The sequence below is a fragment of the Otolemur garnettii genome, unplaced genomic scaffold (assembly GCF_000181295.1).
Source record: "Otolemur garnettii isolate 467f Iridium unplaced genomic scaffold, OtoGar3 scaffold00075, whole genome shotgun sequence".
NCBI lineage: Eukaryota > Metazoa > Chordata > Mammalia > Primates > Galagidae > Otolemur > Otolemur garnettii.
The window spans coordinates 3,327,464-3,349,796 of NW_003852470.1; the positions used below are offsets into that span (position 1 = coordinate 3,327,464).

The 22,333-nt window shown below is 48.6% G+C and overlaps 1 protein-coding gene across 2 annotated transcripts in view; it reads right to left on the minus strand.

Annotated features, from left to right (window-relative positions):
* The window catches only part of MGMT (O-6-methylguanine-DNA methyltransferase), a 258,758-nt gene that overhangs the window by 28,901 nt on the left and 207,524 nt on the right, over positions 1-22,333 (minus strand). For both annotated transcript variants that reach the window (XM_012807804.2, XM_023515607.1), the window contains one exon: positions 15,899-16,059. In XM_012807804.2, the coding sequence (XP_012663258.1) occupies positions 15,899-16,059 (161 nt within the window). The remainder of the gene's footprint in view (positions 1-15,898; positions 16,060-22,333) is intronic.

Below are 22,333 nucleotides of genomic sequence, written 5' to 3' on the forward strand. Positions count from 1 at the left end.
CTGCAGCGGCCTCACCCCCACCCCCACCCTCCCGCTGGTCCTTCTGTCTCCAGAACCTCTGGGGCCCTGCCCAAAACATGCAAAAGGGCACCTGCAGCGGCCCCACCCCCACCCCCACCCTCCCAAGCAGGCAAACACAAATGGCGTGCAGGGAGCCGGCCAACATCCACACCCTCCCTGCGTCCTGCGTCCCTGAAGCACAGCTGAACAGAGGCTCAGAGTCTCACAAAGAGCCACGACAAAGTTGCATCTTTACACTTGGGATAGTGAGACCAGTTTTCATTATCTTTTCCCTAAATTTGATTTCTAGGAATAAAAGTCCATAATATTTCTGTCCTCTAACATATGATGAAAAATGTCAAAGAGCTGAAAGATTTTCCAGTGGAGGCCCACACTCCTACCAGCTCACACACTCAGCATCTCACATGCACTGTTTTATCGGGTATCCGGCCACCTTCCCACCCCTCCATCTCCATTACTGTTCTGTACTGCTCCAAAGTGAGCTCAGACAGCAGCATACACCTGCTCGCCCAAGCACTGCCCCTACGCAATTAATAGCTCATTGTCCATTTGTTTTTTTTCTTTGCAGCAGGATTTACGTACAATTAAGTGTGAACTCTTCAGCCCACCCTGTGATGAGCTTTGACAAACACACCTGTATGACCCAAACCGTCAGGATACAGAACCTGGCTGTCCTGCCACAATATTCCTGCATGCCCCTCTCCACTTAGTGAGCACTCACACAACCCAGAGGCAGCTATTCTGTTTTGTCCCCATCACAGATTGTATTCACCAACCACAGAGCTTCAATAAACAAAATGAGAGGTGTGTGCTTGGTGTGTGCGGCCCCTGTGGCCCAGTGCGATGTTACTGAGACTCACGTGTGGTTATATGCACACGTGGCTTGTTCCGTGTTATTGCTAAGCGTACAGGTGGGGGTGCAGCTCCCCATGGCTATGCCTTGGCTCCCTCATCTGTTCTGTGAACAGACATCTGAGAAGTTCCCCTGAACCGAGAGCTACTACAAATAAAGCTGACAGAGTCTTGCATATATTTTTGTAGATACAGGATTTAATTTCTCCTGGGTACATGCCTAGGGGTGGAATTGCTGGGTAACAGGGCATAGGATCACTTAGTTTTATAAGACAGGGCCAGACCTTTTGCAGAAGGGGTCTGAACACTTTACACCTAATGCCACGGCTGAGCAGTCATGCTGCCCACGGCTTCCCGGTCCCTGGGGCCACTGGCCTTCCTCCTCTCAGACACCTGGGGCATGTGGAGGTCCTTCTTCAGCTCTTTCGTCTGCATTTCTCTGACGACTGATGATGCCAGGCACTTTTTCTTATACTTATGTGAGAATGTTAAGTCCTTGCCCTTTATTGGATTTTTATTATGGAGTTAGAAGTGTCTTCATACATCCTTCTTGTAAGTTCTTTGCCAGATATGTTTTGCAGAAATCTCTTTGCGGTTGCCCATTCACTCTCTTAAAGATGTCTTTTACCCTCTAATTTATTGATAATTTATTTCATGGCTTTACCTGTTAAAAGAAATGTCTGCCTGCCCAAATCATGAAAATACTTTCCATGTTTTTCCCTGAAAGATTCAGAGTTTCAGCTTTACGTTTAGGCACAGGATATAGTTCATATAGTTCAAATTAATTTTTGTGTATGATGTGAGGTAGGGGTTGAGGTAAAAGTTTTTTGCAAATATCCATTTGTTCATGCAACATCTGTTGACAAGACTTTATTTACCTTATTGATCTCCCAGCGTCTTTCTGAAAGACAATGAGTGTGAAGTGTGAGTCTCTCCTGTCCCACAGCTCGAGCCTGGGGTCTCAATGCACTGTCTTATCACAGACTTGTAGGAAGTCTTGAAATCAGGTGGCGTAGGTCCTACAACTTCATTCCTCATTTTTTGAGACTGCTTTAAACATTCTAGGCCCTTTGCATTTTGACATAATTTTTAGAATCAGCAGGAAATTTAAAAGCATGATTGAACTGAATGCAGAGAACCATCGGTGGAGAACTGACCTCATTGCAAGGTTGGCGTGTCCAGTGGCTGAGGAATGTCCATTCGTTCAGGTCTTCTTAACTCCTCTCAGCCAGGTGTTACATTGCTCAGTGGAGAGGTCCTGCATATGTTTTAGTAACTTTACTATTAAATATTTTCTATTTTTGACACTTATAAATACAATTTCTTTTTAATTTACTTCATAATTTTATTATATAAAAATACAATATATATATATATGTATATATATATATATTTTGAGACAGAGTCTCAAGCTGTTGCCCTGGGTAGAGTGCCGTGGTGTCACAGCTCACAGCAACCTCAAACTCTTGGGCTTAAGCAATTCTCTCATCTCTGCCTCCAAAGTAGCCGGGACTACAGGTGCTTGCCACAATGCCTGGCTTTTTTTTGTTGTAGTTGCCATTGTTGTTTTAGCTGGCCTGGACATCCTACCCACTGAGATATGGGCGCCACCCCAAAATACAACTTTTATATTGTTAAAGTTATATCTGAAAACAGCTTAAATTCACTTACTAGCTTTATAGGTTACTTAAGATATTCTATATAAATAATGAATCTAAAAATAGACAGTTGTATTGATAGACCCTTCTCATCCATCCTCCTTTTTTCCTTCCATTTTTGCAAAGTACGCTTTTGTCCTCTTAAATTATCTCTCTTGTAGAGAATATATAGTAGGGTTTGGCTCTGAAGTAGCATTCTATACCTTCTTAATGTGAGTTGTAAGAACATTTACATGTAACATAATTCTCTGTACGGCTGGGCTTAACTCTACCTGCTCGTCTGCCCCCGTTTTGTTTCCCTTTCCCCTGCTGCTTCAGACTTTATAAAATCAGCACCCACGTGACTTCTCTGTTGCTTACGGCCTACACATTCTTATTCTTGGGCTGTATTCTAGGGTTTTTAATATATACCCTTAATTTATCAAAGCTTTTTCTCAAAAATATTATACTTGCTTATGATAATGTCAAAAAATTATATTTCTACTTCCCCAGATCATTTTTTGTGCTATTGTTGTGTATTTTACTTCTACATATGAGTAATTGTAAAACCCAACATCCATCCTAATTTTGCTGTGAATTATCATCTTTTAAGGAAAATAACAGATAACATTATTCATGTCCATTCACGTGTCTTCTGGTTTTAGTGACATCCATTCCTTTAGAAGTTGTTCAGCTCGCAGCTTCCCAGTGGGCCCCGGCCAGGTCTCGTACAGTTTCCAGACGCCTGGATGACAGCGGACTCGGGACTGCATGCAGTTTCCTGGATTCCTTCTCGGTGTAACCCCCTTTCCTCCAGTGCTCTGTCCACACATTCCAGCCGGGTCCCAGGGCACACAGTCTACAGCTGTATTAGCTGTAAAGGCAGAGCTGAGAAGACCCCAAATGTCCCCTGACGGAAAAATGAGTACCAAATTGTGGCCCATTCATGCCATGGGCGGCTGTAGAGCAGTTATAAGCAGGGGTTCGTCTCTGTAGGATTCAGATACCTTTTCTCACAGACGCTCACTGGGAGAAGTCGCAGGTAGACTCAACTTTATTCTACCCATTTAAAATGCAAGGCATGGAGCTGGTGGGGGAGGCAGACGTGTGGCTTTGACAGCGCTGGGGACGCTCATCTCTGAGCCCGGGTGGCGTATGTGTGACTCTGCCCTTTATTATCTACAACTCACAAATCCATGGTGAATATTCTTTTGTCCAAAGTAAAGATTTCACAACAAAAACAATGATCTTGCTGCCCACGTGCTCAGCAATTACTTGCTGAAACTCCTGAAGCTGTTTATCCGATAAAAGATGATTCAAAGGTATTTACACGATTTTCTTGCTTTTTCCATCCACATTTAAATTTGCAACAGGAGAGGGCACAAGAGAAAATAGCCAAGCATCTGAGTCCCTGCCTGGAGTTCCTGGGGGCTGGGAAGGCTGGGTCGGCACTCACCCTCAAAAGAATCCCAGGCCCAGGGGCCAGGACGCTGTCCTGGAACCAGGTTGAGCTTTGTTTACTGGTTTATTCCCGTCATTGCTGCCAGTCAGGCACCGTGCTGGGTGCACACACCCTCTCAGGGGCACCCACGGGACACCACGGTGAGTCGGACACTGTTTATTTGTACACCATTTGTCCCTCTGCTTCCGTCCCCAGCTGCCTGCACTAGAATTCAGCAAGGGAAGAGTGACCACGGCCCAGAGGCTCCCAGGCCATGCTGAGCCAGGAGGAACTGAGGGAGCCCCCACCCCACTCACCCTCTATGGCCCATGTGGGCACAAGCTTCAACCCCCCAGAGTTCAGGAGTCCCTTCAAGTAGCCTAGAACTTAAATGTGAGGAGGCAGAAGAAATGAGATTGAAAAATGTTCCTTTTCCAATTAAAATACTCATCGGCTCTGCTAGTTTCATGTGAGACTCCTCCCCCAACAGCTGGGGGTTTGCAGCAGCCACAGAGGGTCTTCGGGGAGGGTCTCTGTGACACATTCTGTTGGATGCAAAGAACACTTCAGGATAGCAGCCCAGGTCTTCTCTGAGTTAAAAAGAGACCCGGGCAGAGCCACTGTCTCAGGTGTTGTCTACCACTGGGATTTCGGACAAAACACTCCTCTCTGCCAAATGAGGTATTTCTTTTCCTCAGTCTTTGGTGGCCTCATTTCAACCCTCATGACAATTCTATACTTTGTCACTATTGTTCCCACTTCACAGAGGGGAAACCAGAGCCCTAGAAAGGGTGTTATGGGCTGAAATGCATTTGGCCCTCGCCCCACAGAGCGTGACTGATTTTAGAGAAAGGGCTTTTAGAACTCCCTTTTACTGGTTCCTTGTAAGAACATGGTACAAGGTTATGAAGGGAGACACCAGGAAGGCTGGCACGGAAGAAAAGCTAGGTGAGGACACAGCAGGGACACCCCCTCTGAGACCCCAGGAAAGAGGCCCCCAAGAATCCAACCCCGTTGTGCCCCCGTCTCAATGTGAGGGAGGCTCCCCTTGCTAAAGCCCCTGTCAGGGACACTCGGGACGGCAGCCAGAGTTAACTCGCAAGGCTCAGAGTTTCCCAAGGCTGCCTGGGTACATGGGGGCCTCCCGTACCACACACCACGTGGACGATTTCATCATTCCCAGGCCCCTCAGAGACTGAGGGCGTCACCCAACAGCCCTGACGGACAGTAGGGCCCCAGGTAGAGATGGCACCTGTGACTGGGCACATGGACAAGCTCCCGCATGTCTCATAAAGGCCACTGCCCTGAAGGTCAAGGAGGTTCGGCTGAGGGCCACAGCTACTCAGAAGCACTCTCGGGTCAGCAGTACAAGTCTGGAGGAAGAACTGCCCTTGAAAACCCAGGGCCCAGGCCTCCCTACTCACCTGGGAGGTGGCCACCCTGCCCCACACTTGGTAGTGCAATTCCTCAGCCGGCTCTGCCTTGCTTGTCCTAATTACACAACCTAACGGGGCTGCTGGATTACAAAGAGCTCTGAGCAACCAGCCCCCAGCCCAAAGCACCACTGCCATCCTGGACTGTCGGTCACTGTATTATGGGTCAAAGCCAAAAGCTCCCTAAGCACAGTCAGCAGATGGAGCAGAATAGATCACTGCAGACCTGCAGCTCTGGTCATGTAAATTATATACAGCTTTTAGGGCACCAAAAGTCCTGGCCTTAAAACCAAGACATTATCTCAAAGGCCAAGCCAAAGTCAAGTGCCGTGTGTTGAGGTCATGCTGCGGTCAGCCGGCTAGCACAGGAAAGTCCTGGGCATCTCTTTCACCACATGTGGAGTTACACCACCGCATCCCTGGGGTGAGGTCAGCTGCTTCTGAAACCACCCTTAAGGCTGGCCCCACAGCCCAGACCAGAGGAGCAGCTTTGACTGTGAGCTCCGGCACTGAGGAAACCAGCTTTTTATATACAAATTGGGCTATTAATGATATTTAAATGCATTAGCTTTAACACAAATACTTCCACCCGATAAAATTTTACCAAGGAATATTGTTTTCTGGAGAAGGAAATGGGCATTACTGTTGTGCATGATCCCCAGGTGAAGAGTCCTTGGGGGTCCCTGGCCAGGTGCTCCACAGGGAGAGACTACGGCACGGGCCTAAGACGCAGGCTGTACTGTACATCAAAAGGTGTTAATGGTTTCAATATTTATCTGCTGCAGGGAAGTACTCTAAAAAGAAGACAGGAAAAAAAAATTCTGCTAATGGCTGTGTCTTTGCCATTAAAATGAAAAGCTTAATGCATCTTATAATCAGAGGACAATTTGCAAATCATTAAGAGAAATGTAAAATTCCATTAAAATACAAATCAAGAGACTCTCCCTGGACTAATAATCTTTTTGATATTATTTTGCATTTCACTATTTCTGTTCCAATACCCAGGTCCCACAAATGATCAGCTCCTGAGCGTACTGTTTACCACAGCCTACTTCTCTAACGAGAGCCGGAGAGAAGGGTAATCTGCTATTCAGAGCAGGTACTAATGAAGAATTCCATATATTCTGAAATTTAATTAAAACCCCAAAGATTTCAAATTAGATGCAATTTGAAATGCCTGGGGCAGAAATACACGCACTTGCGTGGCGAGGGTATCACACTGCAAGTTGATACCGTAATTGGTCTTGATGTATTTTTGTGTTGCCGGGCTGAAGCACAGAACTCATAACCATATAAAAATTCTCTGTAGATTACCTGCTCATTGAAAATGCCATCACTCAGGTAGTCCTCTACTAAATTACCATGCTACTAAAATGCACAAAGTGATTCGGAGAGTGGAGCGGCACAGCTGGCCGACGCTGCCATTGAGTTATGCATGCGTCAACGCGGCCTTTTTTCTTAGTAAAATATGCTCAGTTGAATATTAAAATATAATTGGCATTCAACCTAAGTAGCTTAAACCATTTTGTTATCTTCTTTTAAACCGATTGGGCTTCTCCACAGTTATTTTCAAGGGTGCGACTCACAAACTAATGACACCATTGCATTCGGCTAGATTTGTGCTGTGTTACATCCGTCATAAACAGGGATGGTTTCTACAGCCTTCTAGGGATGGCCTTTAATATCCGCTGCTCTTGAACATCAAAGGCCCAATTCTTGGGGAGAAAGGGGGAGGTATATGCCATTTATGTTGGTTCTTGCATATTTTATTCTGAAGAGAGGAAGAAACGCAAATTTTCTATGAAAAGTATATGTCTTGGCCAAGCAGTATGTCCTTATGCGTCTCTTGAGCTCAGTTTCCAGGCCTTCCTGAGACCACTCATGGAGGGACAGCTGAAGAGAAAACTGTATTACTGTGGGGGGACAAGCACAGCCCAATTGAGGAAGGAACGTGCGTTTTTTAAAAAGCAGGTAACACGCACACACCTAACAGATCCTCCTTTTCCCCCAAATATGCATTTGTGCAATGATTAACTGTAGTACCCAAGAAAAAGAAAAAGTAGTTGCCATAGTAACAGACACACTGTATCTATTTACAACAGCTGAGAGGCAGGGCTCACCAGGGCTTCAACTTCCCAAACAGCTCCGATATTTAATATTTTGGAGGGTAGAAAAAAAACTTGATCTGAACTTAATGGAGGACTTAAAAGTGTAAAAAAAAGATTGCCTTTTCCTGTATTTCGTTTTTCAATTCTCTTCTGCAGAAGAAATTCATCGTATGGAATTAAAACACAACACAGGGCTAGAGACGCCCCAGCTGAGCCTCTAGGGCGTCTGCACCTCCATGCAGCCTCCGAAGCTGCGGCCATGGCTGTGCACCTCTACCAGAAAGAAGTGACCTTCCTCTATGCAAATGTTTGATTTTTCCGTTTTGACGCATGAAACACAACCTTTAAAGAGGGACAGATACTCGTAAATTTTACATTGAGCCAGCTTGAACATGAGGGTTGTAGGCAAAAATCATGTGTTGAGACATTTACATTAATAGTTGTATACTTTTGGCTCCTACAATAAATAGTTTTTAGGCATTACTGCCATTAACTTTATATCTATATTTACATATTTAACATACTGATAATTTATAGTCCAAATCCCATGCACATTTTATTAAAACATCATTTTCTCCGTAAATAGAGATGATTCTATTTATTATTGCTAGCATGATTTCAGAATGTGTCAACATTATCTATAAAATATGAATGTATATCATTTTATGACAACAAAATATATTAGGTAAATATTCTCTTTGGAAGTAGCAAACGTTTATCTAATGACTACAGTGGGAATAAAAATTTTAAAAGCACATTACAGTGAAAAATCTGCTTTTTAAAATATAGACTTGATAGAAAATTCCTATATTTCAAAGCCTGTTTAAAATGAAAACTTATTAAGAGAAAGTGATGGTGCAATGCACATTACCTTGTAGGCAGAAGCCTGATTACTTGTTACTTTTTGAGAAGTGTATCCAAGTTGATGTTAGGACACCACAGACGATCTTAGAGAGATATAGTTAAGGATGACTTACTTTTAATTGTCATCAATTTATTGGTTAATTATTATGCTAGAGGTAAATTATATTTTAATATATTTTCCCCATAAAAGCAGCACTCATAATAATTTTAATATTCTAAGTACGGTTTATTGTAACAGAGACTCTACTTATATCCAATAAGGTTTGAAAGCAGCTGATTCGCAAATGGTCCTTTTGGTTACTTTCAAGGTTGGTTAAATGACAGTGAGCAGTCCCAGTAGTCTTGAGTGAAGGCCTTCTCAGGTTCATTTTTTCCCTGACTCACCAAAGCTTTGGGGAACCAAAGGTCTGAGCACCTCTGAGATTCAGGATGAAATCTCATGTAACCAGGCTTACCAGGCATCCCTAGGAGCAGACTCACAGGGCCCTTCACACAGGGCCTGGAAGGCTGTGACTCTATTCTAGTCCCCAGCAGGCCAGGCAGGAGCGTCCCTTCTATGGGAAGGGAGAGCGCATTTTCCTGCAATGTCCCCTAGGGAAGTGCGGAGTGACGCCGTGACGCCGTGGGCTGTGAATGCTCACATCATCAGCACTCCCAGGCCTGGGCAGACATTAGATGGAAAGAATATGATACCTAAATGCCATCTCTTCTAGCCGAGTCATTGCTTTGGGTTCTCCAGAAGAATCTACAGTGTCACTCATCTGGCTATTTAAAAAAAAAAAACCCATTTTGGTAAATGCATCTGGAACCTTCCCCTGAAGGTCTGGTGGTACTATTGGCCCTCTGTCCTGGGCTCTCCTGAGACTCCTGGGGCACCTTCCCGCTGGACTTCAGCAGCCTGACTGTGCAGCTGTTAGTGGTCAATGTGCTCTGCTCAGCGGTCCCAAATCAAAGCAATCAAGTCCCCTCTCACTGGCTACGTGCAGAGGTCTCCATCAGGTGGATATGTGCTACTGACCCAGAACTCGGCAACAAAACCCTCAGATAGGCAGAATTATGTGTCTCAAACACAAATATTTAATTAGGAATGTTACACTTAGTATAAGGTGATGAAGCACTTGTGAGGTTGCAGGACCTGTTTACTAAGTTCTCCTAGAACAATAATTATCAAAATAGAGTGTGTGTGTGTGTTTGCCGAGGATAAAGTTTTGGTGTATCTTGGGGAGGGGTAAGTAGTACAGAAACTCGCAGGTGTATTATGAACAAGCTTTCCAGGGGAATCTGACAGACCCCACCCCATGAAAGGACAGAAACAGGAGTAACTCGGAAAAGCTGTTTGCTTGAATGAATCATCACTGCAGCTTGAAAAGCTCTGTCCTAGCTCATGGTGCTGCTCGCAGTACACAGAACAGAATGAAATGTAATCGTCATGACAGTTTCCTGCATAACAGACGTAAGAAACGATGAACCAAGACACAACCTGAGACTCGGGCTCTTTGGCTAATATTCCAGACGCAGCCAAACAGTGCAGGAGTGCGACCAGCTCAGGTGCTCAGCCAGGACACCCAGCTCAGGTGCTCAGCCAGGACACCCAGCTCAGGTGCTACCATGCTGCTCAGCCAGGACACCCAGCTCAGGTGCTACCACGCTGCTCAGCCAGGACACCCACGGGCCGGCACTGCACAGGCAGAGACAGAGCAAACCGGGACAGCTGCCCCACTCAGCGCTCTGTGGGGCACCCCACCCAGAGAAACCCGTGACCTGGGGCAGAGCATTCTGGAATAGTTGACATCCGCGCTCTCCTGAGGAGCTGGAAGTGACATAGGGAATCACATGTGCCAGGAGAGGGGACAGGAGCCCCAACAGAAACTGAGGGAGAAACTGAGGATGTCAGATGGGACAGTCTCCTCCAGACGGCTTTGGCAGGAAGGACGGTGGTGTGGCTCTAGACTTCCAGCCCATGGGGAATGGATTCTTTGGGATAAGAGACGTCTCCATCGAAGGAGACAGTTGCTCACCACCGGCATCATCTCCGGGGCTCTCTCCGCACCGTCTTTCACTGATTTCTGTCCTACTTCTGCTTTTGAACATGCCACCTTCTCCCTTTGTGCCGTGGTTCTAAACTACAGCAACTAGCTGGGCTTTACTCTCCATGACAGAAATGACAGTGCTCCCTCCTGGCAGGGGTTGCTGGTATGGACTCCAGACCTGTGAGTCCTCATGGCCACCTTTCAATCTGGAGCCCGCCATCCACCCTCAGCCTGAAGACCAGCCTTTTTATTCTCAGCTTCCCCAGCTGTAGCCTCAGAAGGCTGCAGACCTAGATTTCTACACTTGCCATCCCTGAGAAGGAGCTCAGCGCTCTCAGGTTGGAAGAATTACATTTTCATCAGCTGTTTCTTTCCACTTAATTTAAGTGTGGTGTTGTTAGCTTGTTCTAATCAATAAACGGGCATTGGGAGGAGGTTTACAAATCTCCCTGCTCCACCAGGTAATATCTCAGCAAGGTCAACAATTTTTATGAGCTCACGTTTAAAATACGGATAAACAGCAATGACTACCCAGCTAGAACCCCAGAAGCATCTGCTACTTTAGCCATGGTCTCCTCTTTAAGCAGGTGGTTTTTTTTTTTTTTTCTTTAAAAGTTCAGGGAAAATAACAGCAGGAAGGCCAGAAAGGGAAGCTTATCTCCTGCATGGGTCTGCAGGGGGCCGGGGGGAAGCAGCCTGCAGCTCACCCTGTGGACACCCAGGACAGACTCTCCACCTGTAAGGCCCACATGGACAGCATGGAAACAGGCCTGGCGGCCTGGGATGTGGTAGCTGGCACCTCTTCCTGGGAGAGACCTCTTGCTGGCGGGTGCCTGTTGGGACATGCATGTCAGCCGGGAGGAAGAGCCTCGCAGGCTCTGTGAAGGCAGCAGGTGGACCAGCCCTTGCTTGGCTCACCCAGGTGGGTTCTTAACAGTGCAGGGCTGACTATGGTGAGGTCCACGGGCTGGGATGGTTCTCTCCCCACTTCCTTATCTTCCAGGACACACGTGGCCCCCACTTGGACACACAACACAGTGGGACCCTCACGACATAGCGGGAAAATGAACTAATTCACCTGGAAAGGGCCTGCCCCGAAACTGGCAGGGCTTTTGGCAGAGGCCCTTTTGAAATGAGGGTTTGATACACACATACAAGAACATGAATCCCTTCTGAGGCTCTGTAACAGAACTTGCAAAAACTTACTTCTAGCCAGCAGGTTTAAAATGCAGATTTTACCGCTGTCATGCAACTGGATTTCATAGCCACAAGCTAATAGCTGTGACGAAGGAATTATTAAAGTGTTAAATATTTCATTTAAAAGGGAACATTGCAGCCACTTTAAAAAGAAAACTCAGAACTCATCTGCTCAGAGCCGTCATCTGTGAGAAGGCACAGGGACCCAGCTGGGGGCCACCACTATTTTTTTTTTTTTTTAACAGTCTCATGGGCAGCTGTGGTTGAGCCCAGACCTACCCTGGGACCTAGACTTCAGCCTGGCAGCAGGAACAGAAAAGGCCCAAGTGCAGCCCTGAGGCCAGCAGGCTGGCTGTCTACCGCCTATCCAGCCTGCTGGGCCAGTGTCCCTGGGCAGATGGGCCTAGGGACAGGAGAACATGTCTGTGCACAGTCTGTATTTGAAAGTCCATCTCAGTTGTCTATAGGTCTGCTGTTGTTGAGCTTATTGTAAAAAACTACGACATTTCTTATTCTGACTGCTTTTGCCCCTGACCTTTAAGGAGACATGTTATACAAAGAAGCTAAACATTTTCCCTAAATAAATAAATATAAAGAAAGTAGGGCACGTATAGAGAAAAGTTTAAATAATATTTCGTTAGGAAAGAAACACTAAGGAAAGATGTATTTCAAGAATAATGGCTTCATTAAATTTTTTTTTGGAAAAACTCATGACAATAGATACAAAGCTGACCTTTGCAAGAAGCTGATAGGGAGAAACTGACCACAAGGCGCTTCACTGAGAGAGATGGCCGCTCCATCTCAATTACAGACACGCTGGAAAAACGATTTTTCTTTGACATTTTAAGCAAACCAAAAAATAACAATAAAAAAGAAAAGTCTGACTTTATTTTAGGCAATGACCTGACTACTACTAAAACAACACTCTGAGGAGAAATCAGAATTCATGTTAACCACCAGCTCAGCTTTCATTTCAGTCCCCTCCGGAGAAAGATGCATCTTCTTTCCAGATCCTGCCCCTCGCCCATTGGGAAGTCCTCTCTGTGCTGGCCCAAGAGCAATGTGGCCACAGAGACTTGCAGGCTCCGGGGCAGTCCAGACAGAATCATTGCCCCTCTGCAGAAATACCCAGACAAGCTGACTTGTTATTCATTGATCTTTGGAAACTCCCCAAGACAAGAAGTTGAACCATATGAAATTTCTAGTATTTGGTAAGTTCTAACCTACAAAAATAGCAATTTCATATGGTTCAACTTAATGCATATTTTTGTGGTTAGCCTTAAAAAAACAAACAAATCAAGAACAGCACGTTCATCTCGTGGAGGAGTCCTGAGGTCCCGAGGCTCAGAGGAGAGGCCTCCAGCAGCAGGACGGGCCACCCCGGCGGGAGGCAGCACCAGGGCCTGCGGGCTTGGGCGAGGGAAGGCGAAGTGCTGATCTCCAGGGTGAGCTCAATCACGGGCACATTTTAGAAAACAGCGAGAAACAGACAGACCTGGCTAAATCTCAGAAGCAAGAATATAGAGAAAAAAATGATATGCAAAATTATGTTACACAATTGCAAAATTTAAAATGCATGGAACATGTAACTGGTCAAGGACACTTTTATTCCATGTTGAAAAAGGCCCGTTTCTTCCAGACTGCAGGTAGATTACTAGTGCCCCACAGTTCCAGAGGCTGAGACATCAGAGGGCTTTCCATTCCTGGGCTCCCCCCACTGTGAATTTCACTGGTGTCACAAGACACCAACTGGCCTGAGATTAAACCCAACCAGCGCCAGACAGAAAGGGGCACTGCCACATCGGGCGGCGGTGGCAAGTAACTTTGTGCTTGCAGGTGCACAGCCATTCACTGCCCCGTCTTTGAACGGTACACTGGGGACCAGGGTAAACGATTACACTGAATTTAAAAAACCTGGTTTGCACATGCTGTAGTCGGGGGATCCCAGTAGCAGCCAGGCCTGGCATCCAGGGCACCCAGGCACCCTGGGCCTACATCCAGTCTGGGAGTTCCAGGGCACCAAGAGAGGAGGGTGCTAGATGCTGTCCCCTTTTACCCCAAACCCGGCCGATGTGGCCCAAGTAGAAGTGCTACCTGCGATTTAGGGCTTTCAAAGGGTTGGGCAGTAGGCTACCTGGAGGGTCTTCATTCGTACCCCATGGCTACTTCAAAGTATTCCTTGTATCACCAAGACCCAGCGTGACCTTCCAGCTTAGGAAGCAGCCTGGCCTGGCATGGGCCCGCGTGCCAGGGAAGATGGGTAAGTGTGGCCAAGCCCAGCTCCCTTTATGTGCTGGGGATGTGACGGCAGAGCCCCAGGCCCACTGGTCCCAGGTGCTGCCTCCAGGCTGGACCCTGGGGGGACCAGGGCAGCAGAACCCAGTTCTACAGCCAAGATCACCATCTGGACTGAAGGGAACTGGAGGTTTTCTCACAACTTTTGCCACTGTGTTTTCCATTAAGTTACACAGTGAACCTGGAGTGATCAACAGGATTCCACAAGGCCACTCTCCCCCAAGATTACGCAGCTCTTCCCCACCCTGCTTTTGTGACTTTTCTGTTCCGCGTCCTGACCTTGTAGCTCACATATCTACGAATGTGAGGAGGGGGACAGCGGCTAGGCACTTCTCTTTCTACCCCTCCAAGCGGGGCAGGGACCCTAAAATGTTGACAGTAGATAGAACGGTTTGCCGCCCTAAGATTACCAAACCCTACATTTTTTTCAGATTAACATAAGGTGCAATGATGAGGTCACCTTGTTTCCATTCATTAGGTCAAGTCCAAGTTGCAGTTGAGCCCTTCACCCGGGGGATGCCATGTACCCTACATTGTGCCCGTTAGGTGAGAGCTATCCAGAAGAAAAAAAAATCATTTTACCCTAAGAACACTTGCACTAGAATATTTACCCCAGCTCAATTCACAATTGTCAAGATCTAGAACAACACAAGTACCTGCTTTAAGAATAAACCCAATCTGACTCCCTCAGACCACACGGCGACATCCCTACCCTGTGCCTGGCACGTCAGAAGTATGCACAGGAGGGTCACTGGCACCATGCACCAGGCCAGTCCAGGCAGCACGGCGTGTGGGCGGGTGGCACCCCTGGCCTGGCAGGGCTCCGTGGTAGGCCTGCATGATGGAAGGTGTTCTGGACCTGTGTGGTGTGTGGCAGAGGCCCACCCATGCCTGTCCCAGACGCCCCCAGAGAGAAACCTTCTGGAGACAGCGCTGTAGGATTCAGGGGATAACGAGGCGCCTAGTTCGTTACAGCCGTACTGTGTCAGTTTATTATGCACAAAAACGTTCACAGTTTCATCTGATCTCGTTAGAGAACTCCAGCATTAGCCCAACCATCAGGGGTTTCTTTACCTCCTTCCCTGAAAACTTCACTCCATTTGCAAGTTTGCTTTTGCTGAAAATCACAGCAGCACGCAGAATACCATTAACCTTACCTAGTAAATCCTGTTTCGAAATTCAAGACCGCTTTAAACTCAACACATCTAAAATCCTAAAATCTCAGGATAACGTTTCCCTTTAAAGGCGTGTATGTATAGATGTGTCTACACGGGCGTATCTGTACATATGAATGTGCATTTGTTTATGTTAAAACGTTGCTTGTGAAAAACATCACCATGCAAAATAAACTTCTGGTATGTACCTAGAATGATTTTAATTGCTCCAATTAATTTCTATGTTGAGTAAATCCAAACATTAGCTTTAAAAGTAATGTCTGGGAGATATTTTTTGTTTATCATAGACTTTAAGTGCCCTTAGCATGCATGCTATGTTTAGGTAGCAACTTCTGAATTCCTTTCTTCAGAACATGTAATTATGGCACGTCTGAGAAACTAAATGTAAAGTTTCTCTAACAAGATAGAAGCTGCTACCTACTGGAATGTAACTGTCACCAGCTCAGTCTGTGGAAGGAGCTAACTGTCCACATACCCGTCTCCTCCTCTGTGCTGTTGGCCAGTGGATAGCTTAAGTTAACAATAAGCTTATTGAAAAATTTACTGCTATTCAGATGTGTTCCTATTTAAACCTTTCAGCCAGAGAAAAAGTCAAGCGTCGATCTGCATGCATCATTTTTATAGCCTTTGCCAAGAATTATGCGACCATGAGCCAAAACCAACACAAGCGTTTGGAACGGGTGGAGGCTGTAAACCCCTGTCTTCCAGCTCAGCCACACGCTGTCTCTGTTCAGATGATGTAAAAATACCAAGTTGGTGCAGTCAACAGAATGAACTGTGATGTCAGTGATCGTTAATAAGCCAGGCTCCCTACAGGGAACCTGCGCAATGGATTAGTTACCCACCTTGCTGGAAGACAGGATGGTGAAGAGCTGGCAAGGGGAGCTCCTTGGTGGCTGTGGGATCCTGGAAGTAGGCGTCCAGCCAGGCTGCGCACTGCATGAGGGGCTCTGGCACTCCCTCCAGGCTGCGGAGAGCCTCAGGAAGGGCTGGGGCACTCATGGTGCTGCAAAGGTGATAAGAGGGTTAGTCAACCTCTGCACTGTGCCACTGTGCATCAGAAATGCAAATACCTGTTGAAATGCAAACACCTATCATGTCTCAATGGGTGGACTCGGGCAGCTGCTGACCTCAACCAGCTGCTCCACAGGCCTCAGGAGCAGATGGGCGGCCTCTGGGGTGAGCTCGGAAGAAGTGCTGCACCCACTTCTGTACCCTCAGGCCTTATGCGGCCCTGGATGTCCCAGGATGTGGCTCTGAAGTGCAGCTATCATGAGAATCAACTCACACACCCCCCTTTCCAAGGCATGCAGGAACTTGTGCATCAGTAGCTAAACCACCCCATACGCATCAGCTGACATTTTCTAGAGATGGCATCAGAGTGCTCAGCCAGCAGCATGCAGATCCCTCCCAGCTTGCCCCGAAGCCATCAGGGTGAGGGCTCCTCTGCACACTCTGCTCCTGGGGTCCTCAATGCACTGTCAGTCTGCAGGGGCTCATCTGCATTTCAGTCTCCCCGTTAGCTTGCCTTTCAAAGACACCCCACACCTGGGTCATCGTTGGGTTTGTCCTCAAACCTTCCCATGTGTTCTTTCTGGTCACTGCCCTCTGACTGCAGATTTTGGCCTGTGACTGGTCGCTCCTCTGTAGAGTGGCCCCCTGTCGGGTCTGGGGCCCCCCTTGGGCTGTAGATTGCTCACCCTCAGGAGTGGCCCGTCTGGTGGGACACGATCTTTACACTGAGACCTACCCATGGAGAAGGGGCACTGCTGCTACAGTGGGTCTGGAGTTTACAAGGGAGACAGCTTTTATTTTGGTTATCAGGGCCCCATGTCCCTGCAGCGGTCTCTTTACTCCCTGCCCTCCAAGGCCCTGGGCAGACTGCACACTCTGTGTCCCCTCCTGCATATGGTGGGCAGCGGTGTCCTACACTCCTTTCAGAAGGTGCAGCTTCTGAAGCTTTCTGGACTGGTTGGAAGGTCACAGAAATGCAATGTGGGCAGCTGCTGCCGAGGTCCAGGGCCCCTTCTTCCTGGGTGCCTGGAGCCAAAGTGGTGTCAGTCAGGTGTCCTGTGTAGCTACAGTGTCCCCTATCTGCAGATCACCCTCCTCAGCACACACCCACTAGCCTTGTGAGGGTCCCAGGGAGATCTTCATTCTCCCATAGGTGCGGCTGAAGTGCCCAGGAACACCAGCCTGGCTGCAGCCATAAGAACAAGGAGGCTGCCATGCAGGTGGAGGCCCATCCCCAAGGCCCTGGAACCGCAGGAGTGGGAGACAGACTTCACATCACAGAGATGCAGTCAGGACTGGCAGACCACCACCTGCACATGGGAGCTCCCAACTCCACAGGGAATAGTTCTCGCTTTTCCCGAGAGGTAAAAACCAAGGTTGTACAAATCTGAACACAGTCAAAAGGACACACTGAGGCCGGAGGTTAATAAGACAGATACTGCACACCTTCCTCACGGTTAAAAAGGCCGCTCTCACACAGTGAGGCTGCAGTGGGGGAGAGGTCAGTTCATGTGCCCTTCACGTGCTGGGCTTACGTTGAAGATGACACAGGTTACTTTGAACTAGAAGGTACTGTGAGGAGATACACTGGACACATCCTTTATTTCAGAATAGAACACAGGGCCTCGGAGGAAACATCTCCTTTTGTATTATACCGAGGACACTAATATTTTAGTAAGGGACAATTACAAGCGGCAAACCCAGGGTCTCTATAAGGCCTGTGGCACTGTCCCCTCCCTGGAAGGCACCAGATGTGCCCAGAGGCACCTGTAGCCTGGCACTTGCTATGTCACACCCACAAATCAGGCTGCTGCTACAGCCAGGCCCACAGGGTTATGGCTAGACGCTAAGAAAAGGTTTGAGATGTGTGCCCACCTCCGGAGGTTCATGCAGCGCTATGGAGGGAGAGACACCAGGGGAACGGCATGTTAGGGGTTTCTTGCTCCTTCAGGAACCACAGAGGCAGAAACGCATTGTCCCCCCACAGCAGGGCAGTGACGGGGACCTTGTGCTGGGGCACAAAATGGACATCTCGGGTGGGAAGCGCAGGGTCTCCTTTGCACTCTTTCCCAGAGGGATGGGAGCTGGCTGCTCCTGCTGACGGCTCTGAGGACGGAACTAGGGAGTGGGTGGCAAAGAAGAAGCGAGCTCACCAGGAAGACGGGGCAGAGAGGGGCGACTGAGGCCTGGAGAATCCAGCCTGAGAATCCAGCCCCAGAGCTGGCTAGTGCTGGCTGCCGTTCTCATCAGGAACAGACGGAGCAGCCCAGACCTTCTCGCTAGATCCCTGCCTGAGGGAACCATGCAGACGGGGCCTGTGCAGCCCCAGCTGAGTGAACAGGCTGCCATCTTGAGTGCCTGGGCCTCTGCCTGGAAACCAGCATTCAGCCCAGTCACAGAGGCCTGGGGGAGACCCATGTCCCTCCACGGGGGAGGACACACTCACTGTAGGGACACAGCACGGCCCCGAGCGTCCTCCTGGGTGGAGATGCCATCTTGTCATTGCCCTGACTTCTCTCCCTAGGTTTCCCTCCCAAGGTTTGATTGTGGAAGGAACTCCTGTTTGACTTAAATGTCATTTGGCTTCGAGGCATTTGCAGTCGCTCTACTCATGCTGTGCTCCATACTAACTGAACAGCGTACTCAACTCACGAGGGAAGGGTGGAGAGGTACGCACTGTGCTTCAACACCCCAGCCCCCGGGGACAGAGTGGGGGTGCAGGGAGTGGGAACGGTGTGCCTGGGGTAGATATGTGTCCCCCCAGAGCAGGCACAGAGCCCGTGGCCCAGCGCAGCCTCAGGCCAGGGCCTGCCAGATGGGAAGTGAAGGCACTGCTCTTCCCACACTCCCCTTCTGCAGTAAGGGCTCACCTGACTTCTGCAGAGTTTGAGGAGGGACAGGCCTGGGCTACTGGTCCGACAGGCCTGGGCTACTGGTCTGACAGGCGGCAAAGGCCAGTGCTTCAAGGTCAGCTGAGTCTTTAGGACATGGGGGTGGGGGCGGCGGCGGTGAGGGGAGTGTGTCATTGGCCACCTCACATAGCAAGCAGGGCTCCTGCGCCCACACTGCAGGGAGGCGCCTTTTAAAGACTGGCAGAGGCTTCTGTCCCCCCCGGCGCCCGGCTTCTCAGTCACTGTTCCTTGCTTAGCACCCCTGAGCGGACGGGGTAGGTGGGCAGGCCTTGCCTCCACGCCGCTGACAGAATTGAAATGTGAGCTGCGTTTCTTAGCATTTCCCACTTTAAAAGGATATTTGAAGAATTTTTATAGTAGTAAAATTCATCTTAAATTGATTTTTTATGCTTGTGCTAAAGATCTCAACCTCTGATTTACTCTGTAGTTCTTCTTTTTAACTCTTTCGCTATTGGAATTAGATAACTATTCATGGGTGAAATGTAATTAAACAGCTTTGATTCTGAAGCAAGGATTTATGACACTACATTTAAAATGAATGGCATTAAACACACACATAAAACCAGATTCTTAAAGTCATGACACAAATTTCCATTTCTACAATAAAATGAAATTTATTCTCCTGCCCTGCCCTCTCCTCCAACCTTGCCTCGCTAGCCCTGGAGAGCTGTGGGGCGGCCGTGTCCCTACAATAGCTCTCATGATGGAGGAGTTCCAAGGCTTCTCCACCGGCCAGCCTTGAAACACTAACAATTACGGGCTCTGTGGCCACACTCATTGGGACCCACACCCCAGTTTCCCTGGGGGCCCCGAATTCACCACTGTGGGACCGTGGCAGCCTGGCCCCTACAGCCTGGCCCACCCTGTCCCAGGAACAAGAGGCGCGCTGGGCAGCCCTGGGCACTTCCCCACCCCCTCCACCTCATCTCCCCGAGACCCCTCCCTGGATGAACAATCCTGAGACAAACAGCACGGTACATCAACTTGGCACAAGAGGACAGTGGCTGTCAGAGGAACCCGGCTTCACCTGCAAACTAGCAAAGCCAGAGTCGTGTACGGGCTGGTTCAAGGGTTTCTTCAAGTGGTATAAAACTGCTGGCCACACCACAGGGTCTGTTAAAGCAAATTGGACATGTTGCCCTCAGCAGTTGAGTGCACTGGTAGCCCCGTGGCGAGGGCTCGCAGAGCCGTCATCACCTGTAAGAAGCTGCCCTGACCCACTTCCTTCCTGGGCCTGGACAAAGAACATCCCAGTGGTGAACTGTGGTTCAGATTTGATACAAATCTCCTTTCCCTCAACCCAAACCAGCAGGGAAAAGTAGTGAAAATGCTCCAGCACGAACGTGTGACACGTGAGCACGGCACGTCCTATCTGCCAGATGCTTCCTTTCCAGACATGGGTTCATCAAGAACACGCAGGAAGAGCCACGGCACGGGCTGGGGATGACCTGGTCAGCACCGCTCTACCCAGCAGGACGGCATGCGGCATTCCTGTGGACAGCGCTGCGCACAACCTCCTCTCCTCTGCAGGCCTACACTTGTCCAGGGTGACACTGGACGGTCCCCCAAGAGAAGAGTTCAGAGGACACCTGTTCCCTGAGTTCATCCATCACTGGGAAGGAGCTAATGCAGGCTGTGAGGCTGTCCGTCGGGTCAGCCCAGAGCTGTGTCGCATGTAGCACCTGAGAAACTCCTGCAATGAGGACCACTTCTCAAGCCGGGCCGGCGCAGTAGACCTCGGCCCCTCTGGCCTCCAGCACGCCATGTGGAAGGCTGGGAGGCCTCAGGACCCAGCAGGCAAAGGAGACCTTGTGACAATCACATGCAACTCTTGCTAAACACTGCTGTTAAGTGCACAATTACACCTAATTTAGAACAACTGTCAGTTCCTCATGTTTGGTGGACCTGTCCTGTATTTAACTGTAACTTCTGCTCAAGTTTTTTCTTCCAGGGGTACAACTGAAGACAAGAAATAAACCGTGCTCCCTGCTCTTAATAAAGGCCATTTTTAAGGTGAGGTTGAATGAAGCCTTCCGATTTTACTCACTACCAAACGTAGCTTGAGTCCCTTCAAGTTCAGGGAGGATCTATCATGCACAGGGTTGCTGGCAAGAACACAGCCTCGGGTGCGCCCTTCCCAGGTGGCTGCACAGGCAGGGGAGGGGAAGGGGAGTGACACGGTCATTCTTGGTGACTCTGCACATCCACCTTTCCAATGGCCCCATGTTCTGCACAAACCACGGCAGTGATGTCTCCATGGCACTGTCACCAGGTATGTTTGATGAAGCTCATGCAATTATTTGAATATCCAGAGTTGTTTAATGAACAGAGTAGAAAGAGGGAAAATCAAAGCGCTGATGCCAGTGACAGAAACACTGATCTCAATGCAATTTAGTCTGTGATGAAAAGCACAGGCACCGCCGATGGGTCATGCATGGAGCCCGAGCCTTGCGGGCCGGAGCCTCGCGGGCCGCAGCCTTGCTGACCGGACCCTCTCGGGCCGGAGCCCCGCTGACCGGACCCTCTCGGGCCGGAGCCCCGCTGGCCGGAGCCCCGCTGGCCGGAGCGCTGTCGCTAATGACGACAGTGATGATGATGCCATTTACCGGGGAGCATGAGCTGATCTCAGGGACTCAGGTGCTCTCTCTCTCTCTCACACGTTTGATGCAACCCTAAGAACAATTTGTACTCCACTGAGAGAAAAGGAAAAAACTCATGAAATACTAGCAACGCTTATGTGAAAAATGATAGGTATTGTTAATGTGTGTACGTATTTTTAACTCTCCGGACCAGAGGGCCCACTGCACTTAACAGGTGAGTTTACTGATTGACTTTCACATGTTGGGTTTCAGTACCTGTTTTAAAAAACACATTCTGTACAAAAAGATACCACATGAGACAGGGAGAGAATACAAGTGGCCGATTCTCAGCCTCTATGGAACCAACGTTAAGTCTTCCTGGAAAGGGCAGAGTTTCAATCACTGGAGGGCTGGGGGTGGGGGTGAGTTCTGGCTGCTGAATCTGCAAATCTTCCCCAAACTTCACTGTGTAGTTCCTAAGGAAGGCAGCTGGGAACATCACTCCTTGCCTGCACACCCTCTACCCTGCCCCCAAATTAATTCTACATTTATTATCCCATCACAGGCCACCAAATGGCTCATACCCCAAAGTCAACACAATGAGGAGGAAGAGAAGACAGTTTATAAATTTAGTTGAGGCCGGGTGCCTTGGCTCACGCCTACAATCCTAGTACCTTGGGAGGCCAAGGCAGGTGGATTGCTTAAGCTCAAGAGTTCAAGACCAACCTAACCAAAAGTGAGCCCGTGTCTCTAAAAAATAGCCAGGTGTTGTGGC